The sequence below is a fragment of the Vanessa atalanta genome, chromosome 16 (genome assembly GCF_905147765.1).
Source record: "Vanessa atalanta chromosome 16, ilVanAtal1.2, whole genome shotgun sequence".
NCBI lineage: Eukaryota > Metazoa > Arthropoda > Insecta > Lepidoptera > Nymphalidae > Vanessa > Vanessa atalanta.
The window spans coordinates 2,849,770-2,860,551 of NC_061886.1; the positions used below are offsets into that span (position 1 = coordinate 2,849,770).

Here is a 10,782-nt window from a genome sequence, read left to right on the forward strand (position 1 = left end):
TCCGTAGCCAAAAACAAATTTAAAGCCACCACAGCAACAGCTCATCTAATAGTAATTAGTCGATAGTACTCGGATTACCTTTGACCCCTCTATAGCCAGTTATTCGCCTGGGGGTTGTCTTTGTACCTTTAAAGGCATAAAAAAGTGGATCACGTTTGACTGGGCCGAGTAGAAAGTGAAACTTTGAAAGGTTGGTATAAAAATTGTGGCAGCGGCAACGTCGAGTTCAGTTGTGGCAAGCGCGCCCTGCGGTAGTGAAGTGGTACACCGGAGAGCATGGTCAGTTTTATTTGTGTTAAATTTTATAATACGGATCGTATATATTTATTGTGACTAAATTTTGCAAGTGTCCACTTTGTTAACAATACATTCCTAATCCAAATTAATGGTAGTCATTGTTTTTTTTTTTAAATATTGTAGTTTATTAGATTTTTTTTTTCGATCATTCGATTTTTAATACATCAAAAGAATTTTTATTTAACTATAATTTGTATAATTATGATAAAGAATTGATCTGATATTAAATATTTTAATTAATATTTATCGGATATTAACGTATTTATGTAATTGGTTAATTTAAACATTTCAATTTTTATTACAGATTTATTCTTTGTCAACGCTTAGGATTTTTTTTAATGATAATATTTGCAAAGGATTGATTAATTTCACGGCCCACAAGCAATTGTCTAATAATTGTTTGTATTTCTTAAATTAACCAATCAACGCGGAATCAGAGCGTTAACATATTAAGTTTACAAGGCCAGTGCAGTCAATCTTTCGTAATTTTACTTAACGATGCATTTTTTTCTCTTCATATTACATCCGTTGTTATATTTAACTGTATCATTTACTGAAATAACAGATTATTTTAGTATATGCTATAGTTTTAATGTTAAAATTTTATATTTAGTATTAATATATTCGAGATTAAGGAAGGCACGTGACTTAGTACGGGTGGAGAAATCATTTCGGATGAAAGCTTATTAATTACAAAGGTGTTTGACTTACCAATAATAACTGTCATTCATTAAGCTGACTTGGTACGATAGAGATCATTTAGTAACAAACTACTTGTTTTTTGTATACCTAGGTATTAAACGTTGAAAGACGTATGATCAAATTGTCACCGCCAACCATTTATAATGTAAAAAATATTGACCATTCCACTACCTACCTAGGAAACTAGATGTTATGCCCCTTGTCTCTGTAACTACACTACTAGTTTAAGTTCCCTGAAATATAATTTAGTGGTAGAATAATTGTCTCAACAATTGGGTGGTATCGTAAGGCGAGTTTGCACAAGTAAAGTTATTAAAGCGTAACTAGATTTAAAATGAAAATAGAACAAAGGTTTCTAGTAAAGCGTTAGTTCGATCCTTCCAATTAATTTTATATTTAATCTACCAACTTCATTGTTATTAATTAAAATAATATTTTTAACTGTTTATAAGCTCGGTTGAAATCTTTTTTTGTTCCCTTATAGTGTCAAAAAATATTAAAAAAAAATGATAACTGAATATTCTAATCAATTTAGTTAATGACCAGTATGTCAATAGTTCTGTACAAAAAAATCTATGCTTCTTTAAGCTAATAAGAATGTTTTTTTTGTGTTACGAACAAAGGCAAAATTTTAAAAACCTTTCACGCTTCAACAGTATATATTAAATATGGTATAATTTCTAAGACAATTAGAAGTTTAGGAGTTATATTATCGTTGTTTATAAATCATTTTGTACATAAACATAAAGACTTATGATTTGCAACATAATTTGCATTTTTCCCAATAAAAACTGTAAAAATGAATTCGTGCAATGTTGATCACCTTGGTCCGGTTAATGGCAACCCTGTAAACGTGAAATTCGGTTATTCAAAATAAATTACTGCTATTTACTTTATCAACGGCGGTTACATTAAATCACATTTCGTCGATTCGGGTCAAATTAACTGAAACTATTTGTTAATTTTTTTCAAGTAAAGTGGTTTTGATTTAAATTGAGGTTGCGCTATAGCAATTTTGACGATCAAATCATTCTGAAATCTGCACAAATTTACTAGAATTCTCTCAAATAGAATTGTGTCAATTTCTAAACCAAACATGTCAAATTTGACAGGACTTCTAGCTATCCTTTTTAGCCCCACGCAAGAGATAGTAAATTAAAGTAAGAGATTGTGTACAATAAATTCCTTGTTGTGTTGTATTTTATACTGTAAATATTTTATTACGGTTAGCATGCGCGTAATTAAAATTTCATTAACTCATTATACTCGTTGCCATATTCCGTACTCCATTAAACCAGAAAAGTAAAAGTGCTTTAGCAACTAGACCTTGATTTTGTTACTTACAGATATTAACTCTTTGTAGTTTTGCCCACAATGGTCACCGCGACTGGCATTGAAGCCTTTCACTGATACGGAACCTATTGAAGGTTGACAGGAGTGGGCGAGCCAGTCTTAAATTATTATAAATGTCGTTAATTATCTGTGTGACGAATATTACTAAGATTAAATTATTTAATATCGGGTTACAAGAATATGATCGATCGTTGTCCCGTGACTTTGGCATACAAATAAAAAATGTTGCAACTTATTATTTCTGAAATAATAATAACGTTACTTCTGAATAAAGTAGCTTTCTAATCGTGAAAGAATGATTAAATTGGTAAAATCGGTTCAGTGGTTTCATAGTTTATCGATTGCAAAGAAAACGATATTTCCTCTTTATAATATTAGTAGATAAAAACTTTATTTAATTTTTAAAACAAAACCAATAAAATATCAACACAATTAATTGAAAAAAGTCGATTTAATTCCAAAATCGATGTTTAAATTTGAACTGTATCAAGTTGCCAGTATTAGCAGAACTTTTTACTTTCTAAAATAATGAGTGCATGTATCGCAATCTCCGATTTTCTGAACTACGCTGACAGCGCCGAACGTTCGTGGGACAGATGTTACGTAAAACAATTTCGCTTTTCGATATTACTTGATAATTCGGAAGTAGAAATAATATTAACAAGTTTACACGTTTACATAGTTTTATATACTTTCTGTTGTATTCGTCTAATATTTTTTTTAATGAACGATATCTCGTCATATCCACATTACACTTACGAGATACTTATGTTGCCATTATGTTGCATTCACAATCAAAACTTAGGTATATATATATAACTTAGGTAATTGGCATTTTTTAGGTAAATAAGGTATTATTAATAAAATAATTTTATTTGTTATTTTTAATGATGTTTTGTATAGTGTAGGTTTATTTATTTTAGGATTATGCAATAGACTTAAATTCATATTAGAAGGGCCGCGTGGGATGCCTATACAACCTTCTTGTTTATAGGTGTGTCGGAAACGCTGCCCACATGAAATGAAAAACGATGTTTATACATGTAAATAATTTAAACGACGACAGTTAACACAGTATGACTATTATTATTTCATTATCTAATAAAAAAAAAAAAGTTTAATGATTTTGAAAATAGAAATAACGATGGTATCATAACTACACTCTTCGAGTAATTAAAATGTCTATTATGTATTCATTTAACGTAACCGGAAAGTGAAAACACTTCGTACGTCCGTGAGCGATAATACTTGCAATCGCTTGCTATTTTTATTATCACACTTTCAAATCGCTCGAACTCTTATGAAATTTTATACCTTGAAATTCAAATTATCATTTATCTAAAAGAAAAATATATGAAGAACAATAAACAACAATAGTGTTTGATAGTAACCGTGCGAGCGTAAGCTCCAATTACGTAGGTTGCGCAAGCGCATCGGTCCGTGACCAGCCTTACCACATCTCGTTATTGCTCTGACATACTTCAATTACTCTCCGTGCTTTCTGTATGCGTAACACAACATAGCTTAACGGGTGATAAGATATGTCATAAAGCTATCATATTTGAGTCTTCATCATTAATCATCACCGAAGGACAACCTTAACCCCCTTTTGTATGATGTTGGAACTTGCTTGTAGAAAAAATCCATTAGTTGACTCTAACGTTACTCACGGGTCATAATGGGTTTTAAACTTCTATTCTATTCAGAAATTTTTAAACATACAAACTACAGACTACAATACGCTGTTACCTAATATCAGTAGGTACAATACATTTTTAAATAATGTTGCATATTAACTACGCTTTCGAAATTCAAAAAGTATTTAAAACGATAAAATCTGAAAATGTTATATAAACGGATATTACCTATCGGATTTAGATATTAACACAAGTTTATTGCAACTATTATATTAAATTATATTTTTCTTTTTACAGCTTTCTCTTATTTTCGCGGCTTGCATAGCCGTAGCATGCGCCCTCCCTTCATACATAGCGGTGCCCGCGGACCAGATAGCCTTCGTGGACCTCACAGCGTTGAGAGCTCGACGGGTTCCGAGGCAAACACTGGCTCCGCCACCACCGCAACTGCCAGAAGCTTTGTATGAAGACAATTATCAACCGATACCACTACAGAACTACCAGCAAGGAAGTAAGTGAAATTCTTTATCTTATAACTAGAAGAATTAATTTAAATATAAAACCTATCTGACTTGCTTAATATACGAACGGCTTTATTGATAAATTTTATCGATAACAACTCTACACGGTTAAATCATTTGATTGTCAGTATTTTAAACTCAATTGCGGAGTCACGATTTAAACGTAGCTTTCATTTTGCAATTATTTTTATACAAAAAATAACATTAAACAGCGTAATGTAGTTTTTTGCGTTCCGCTGGAATTAGAGCAAATAAATTTCCATATAAAATAAAGCTCGATACACAATATAACTGAATGACAATACACAACTGGAAAGGTCGAAGGTTGAAGCCGTGACTTCCTAAGTACAAAGTTTAGTTTAGTAAATGTCAAAGAGAGCGTAATAAGCGAGTCATACGGTTATCAATCATCGTCACTTTCACCGTCACAAAGGATTACCGACTTTCTAGTACACGGAGCAAACTCGTTTTACATTTGGTACACTATTTGTAAATAATAAATGTTCGTTATATTATTTCAATTGTTTTATAAAATATTTATCTATAATAATTGTTATCGTTTGTTCTTTTAATATATTACTGGTACTTGATAATTTTAAATACTGTAACAATAAATGTATCCAAAAACTACTTAAAATCACAAAACAAAATTAATATTCTCGGTATAAAAAAACGAATAAAGATACCTTCGGTATACGATTTTATTTACTTATTTTCAATTTAATAAGCAATAGATTATACAACTTGGACGCAACAAGGAGTTCCCCCCTAGAATTTTAAGTGGGGTTATGCAAACCGAGCCTTGTTGCAATGTAACTACGATAGCAAGCCACTTTCGATCCATAGTCGTCGTAATTATAGTACCAGATTGCCTTCCGCTACTAAATTAACAACTGAATGAAATTACTCGTTTCATTCAGGATAATAATCTGAATTATTTAGACAATTTTATTTTTAATAATTGGTGTTCGTATAACACGAAGTATGATTATTTTTCTTATTATCTACAAATATAAAAACAGAAAGAAATGGATGAAGGTATTATCTGTCTATAATATGTAAGACAAAGTAAATATTGCATCATTAACAAATTGATTACCACTAATATTCCTTTAATTTTAAACAATTTCACCGGTAAGTAAAATATGTGATTATTTTCAGCTGTAGCGCTCGCCCCACCTCCTGCGCCAGAAGCCCCAAGAGTACAAGCGCAAGATGGGGCTTCTAGTGAAACCAACATAGGCGCAGTCTCCCAATACGCCGAAAGACCACCAGACTTCGGGGAATACGTTGACTTCGGTGCTCACACCGGGGACAACGGTGCTTTCGGCTGGTATGCCGATTATCCCGTTAATAACCAGGATACATCGGGATATAGGAAGTAGGATATAAAATGAATGCACCCATCGCAATATCTGTTGAGCGAATTGGGTACAAAACTTCAGTATTTTATAGAATATCTTTTTTAAAATCTATTAAGACTTAGAAATAGTAGATGAGAAAAATTCTTGCCAATAATTTTGGATATGGCATCAAAACTCGAATTACCAAAGACAGTATTTTCAAGTGATATAATTATTTTAATTGTAAGCCGAATTACCGCACATTTGTTTCAAACGGTGAATTCCGCTAAGCACTTTTTCAATAATGTTCCTCTACATTAGATTTAGGTTGACAAAGTACACTGTGATATGCCACCAGGGTAGTTCAAATTTATATAACACCTTTTTATAAATCTTTTCTACATCTTGACTTCTCACTGCTTTATCTTTTTCTTTTGCATATTTCACTCTATTAACTCTATCTTTTTTTCTTTATCTATTTCCTCTTTATATATAAACGCTCTGTTTTTATCTATTATTTCTTTTCTTCTTTCATCTATACCCTTTCCGCTACTTCACGCTTCACTTCACGCTCTATACTATGCTTTTTGCTTTTACATTCTGCTCTACTTTTAACTTTTTTTATCTTATATAATAAAGAACAACCGATGTATTCAATAGTTGCTCCTATTTCAACTTTGATACATATAAAATCACACTACATGTAATATGATTTATTCTAATGTTCTTAAACTATTCACTTTTAAACGCTGTCAATTCTTCTATAATTAATTTTAATTTAGTTTGCTCTTCTAAATCTTTCTTCATTTTCCGTATTACTTTTTTTAATGATCGTTTAAATATATGTTCTATTTTCATTTCTTATTCTTTACCTATTTTACTTCACTTGAAACTTCACTTCTTATTGTTCTTTTTCTATTGTTCATTTCAAATCTTTAATTTTACTCTTCACACTTGACTTCATTCAATTCATCTTTAACTTTGTCTTTATAACAAAGGCACAATAAAGTTCATCGTCCCATTTTCTCTTTACATTTATTTTTTACTATGTTTCATATTTTTTCATTTAATCTTTTTTATTTCTTTTAACTTCTTTATCACATTTTTCATCTTGAATTTCGTTCATTTACTTTTACCTTAACTTTACACTTAAATTCAGATTTTATCAAACATTCATATTTTTCATTCTTTAATTGTTCTCTACTCACCTACGTTTTAATCTTCTCTTTTTCGTTCTACCTAATTCTCACTTAATTCAGCCATAAATCATTTCTCTAAATTCTCTTGCTCTATTATTATTTCTATTATATTTCAATGATAAAGCTAATTTGTTGTTTACTTGTTTCTTTTTTTAATTTTATTTTGTTCTATTCTTGCTCTATCTATTGACGTGCTATTTCTACTTTACAATTTTTATTATTTATAATAATTATTTATGTTCTGTCTTCACTTTTACTTTACTTTTTTCGTAAAGTCTCATACTTTTGATCTTTAAACAATCTCTTTCTTAATTTCATTTCATAATTCTACTACATTACATCGTTCTATGTGTTCAATTATAATTTTTTCATACTCATTTTCTCTCTCATTACTGTTACTTTTTACTTACCTTGATTTTTCTTTAAGCAACTCTTTCTACGTTTGATATACTTTTTTTAATCTTGATACATTTTCATATGACTTTCTCTGACTATCACTCAATCATTTAACATTATACTTATTTTATTAAAATACAATTTTTATACTTACTTACTAAATTTCTTCACATCATTCCTATAAAGTCACATCATATCACATCTGTTTCTTTTTTATTCTGTTCCTTATGTCACCAATTACAATTGAAATTCTTGAAAAAGATTAATCATTATCACAATTGATCTTTCTATTACATTTACATCTCATTAATATTACGTAGAAATCATTTTATGCCACGTCATCACTTCCTTGATGTTATCATATTAATACCATTATTGATATAATGTCAAAACTTATCAATAACTTATTCCTCATAATTTCATATTAATACAAATCATTCTTATGAAATAATTCTTTTTACTTTTCTCTTTTAATGTCTTAAATATCTTGCATTGTTTACTCTATCTGTTTAATTTCTTTCTTCGCAAATACCTCCTATCTCTTGTTTTCTTTTCACGATCTTTAATAGTTTTTACTTTTAAATATCTATAATATCTAGAGCAAAATATTTGTTTGTTTATTTTTTTATCTATTATTACAGTACCACCCACCTCATATTCTATGAGCTATTCTAAACTACACCGTTAGCTGCCTGGAAGAGATCGCTACGTAGCGATATATAAGGTCGCCAAAATTGTACGCCTCTTTTATTTAGGTTGTATCCATGTTATATTTATTTACTTTTTCTTTGTGACTTTTTAAAAACACTATTATTTCTTTTTCGTTTTTCATCTTTTTGACTCTAATTCTGCTTCTTATTTTTCATTGGTATATATTTACTATCCTATGACTTCGATATAGTACCGATTATTATTTATCTTCTTATTCACAGCATATTTATTTCTAATCTATCAAAATACTTGAGCTACTTATCTTTTTACTCTGTCATCTCTATCATCTATTGCTTTTACGATATATCTTAGGGAATATTTTCTCTTACTTCACAAGAGTCATGCTATAATAAAATAGCTACATTGATTTGTTGATATTTAAAATTTCATTTACCGTTTCTGTGCTGACTCGTATTCTTACCTATTCTCCTCTATATTCTTATATATATTATATATTTCACTTTATTCATTTACTATATCATCTTTTTATATAAGTACTTATGTTCTATTCTTTTCTGTAACTTTCTTACCTCTCTTCTCTTCTCTATTTTTCCATATTTACTATTAAACAATGCATAATACTGATATATATTCTTTGATTTACTATAACTTCTGATTCTGTTACTTCATTTCTTTTTTCCGTCACTTACACTTGTACTGTTTTATCTTTTTACAATTCTTTATTTCTTCTACTTCATACTATCTGTTTGCTTTTGTCGTAATAAGTATTAAGCAATTCTTTCTTTATTTGCTTCGCTTCTTCTTTATGTTTTTATATATATTCTTTTTAGTAGAGATATTCTGTAAGAAGAAACTCGAAACACAACTCAGAAAACAAGCGTGAAATATCATAATGTGATACATTTCATTACATATGTACATTAACTATAATAATTATTAAATTAATAAGATACACGTACTAAACGTCGTTTGTCAACATTTCACGTGTGTGACATAAATTCTTACAGAATCGCACTGCTCATCTTTTTTCTCACTACATCTGTTTTATGCTCTTATTAGGAACTACCTGGTGATTTAGAACAAATTAGAATAACGCACAAAATGTTGTTACATGTTATTGTTATTAAACGAATGTTGTTCTCAGGAATAACAGTAATATAAACGATGTAATTTTATTATGCAAACCTATTTCCAACTTTCCCATAATTTAAATAACCTAAAATATTTAGTAGATTCCTCTATCAATACAACTGGCAACACTAATTTAAAAAAAAAACGCGCTATTCTGTATTATACCGCCATTTTTTTCTTATTGGCATCGGACAGATTTTAGCGCGACTTGTAATTTGTTAAAAGTGTTCGTTGTTTTATTTGTTTTTTTTTTTAAGCTTAAGTAAGTAGTTGTCTTCAAAAAGTATGATTTGGTGATTTATTTATATTAAGATAAATTTAAAGTTAGAGCTATTTTTTAAGTAATTTAAATTCGTGTTGTTTTTTTTAAAGCCTATTTCACTTCTGGTCAATAATCTATTTTTAATTTGTATTGTGAAGGTTATGAAAAGCCATTGATATAAATTTTACATTTTATTATCATACATTTAACATATATTCTTATACAGTAATATTTAAAATATATTTCTTTATATCGATAACAGAGTTGATGAATATGCAAGACTATGAAACTAAGTATTATGCTAATGATTTAAAGAGTCAGGGCTGATAAGCTATTAAGATGACAACTAGTCGTTTTAAATTTAATAATGATATATAAACATTTGACAGAAAATAAAGTAAATACACTTGAGGTGCTGAAATTTATGGCCTGGTCCTAAATGGGTCACAGTACATATCATTTTACTACATACCAAATATATATATTTTTTGATATAACGGCATATTTGATGGCAGCTTAACATTCTCAATACCAGCATCTGGGGGCCAATTCTACTAACTTGTAACGGCAATGATACGTTCCAAATCAATTCCGATCCATATACGACTAATCCTCCCAAATTTTAATTCCTCGGCTTAATCGTAACTGAGGACAAATTCCAACTTTTATATCGATACGATTCCAATTATATTCCGATACAACTTTGACTCTGTTCTGACTAACCAAAATTAAGGGTTATAGATTTTGGCCCTCATTACCTAACCAGGCCACAGAAACGTGTGCATAATGAACATGTCCAAATGCAAACTGTTGAATATGATGAACACGTACACGTACGATAGACAAAGTCAGGGCGTTAGGCAGTTACATAATTCGACTTAATTATATATTAAACTTTTTAAAGCACATGAAATTTTAAAGACATAGTTAGTAGCACATATAACACACAATAACGACATTTAGCCAATTGTTTTGGCACCTGATCTGAACACGGTTTCTGATTAATAGCAATTATTATATGGGATCGAACACGTACACGACCAATAAGCAAAGCGAAAAATATATTTGATATGACTGTGAAGTATCTGACTTGTCTCGTTTAACCAGAGTTAAGGTTGTATGACAAACAAAAGTGTTTTCAACAAAGAATTCGCTTCATAAATCAAACGCTTCCACAAGACCGAATTGATATGTGGAAATTCTACATGTTGTGCGTCGCTTCCCTTTGGTCATGCAGTGTTTTCGATCTTTATTTCTATAAACATCTAT

General features: G+C 29.8%; 1 protein-coding gene across 1 annotated transcript; it reads left to right on the forward strand.

Moving 5' to 3' along the window:
• The first annotated feature begins 235 nt into the window (after positions 1-235).
• On the forward strand, positions 236-9,276 carry LOC125070055 (ribonucleoside-diphosphate reductase large chain-like). The gene is made up of 3 exons (XM_047679731.1): positions 236-279; positions 4,287-4,500; positions 5,672-9,276. The coding sequence occupies exons 1-3, from the start codon at positions 277-279 to the stop codon at positions 5,893-5,895; spliced, it is 441 nt and encodes a 146-aa protein (XP_047535687.1). The 5' UTR covers positions 236-276; the 3' UTR covers positions 5,896-9,276.
• The last annotated feature ends 1,506 nt before the right edge of the window (positions 9,277-10,782 follow it).

What these genes read in the sequence shown, in the direction of transcription:
- LOC125070055 (XM_047679731.1), top strand. An exon ending in ACAGAACTACCAGCAAGGAA is followed by an intron (nt 4,501 to 5,671) that starts GTAAGTGAAATT and finishes GATTATTTTCAG; the next exon opens with CTGTAGCGCTCGCCCCACCT.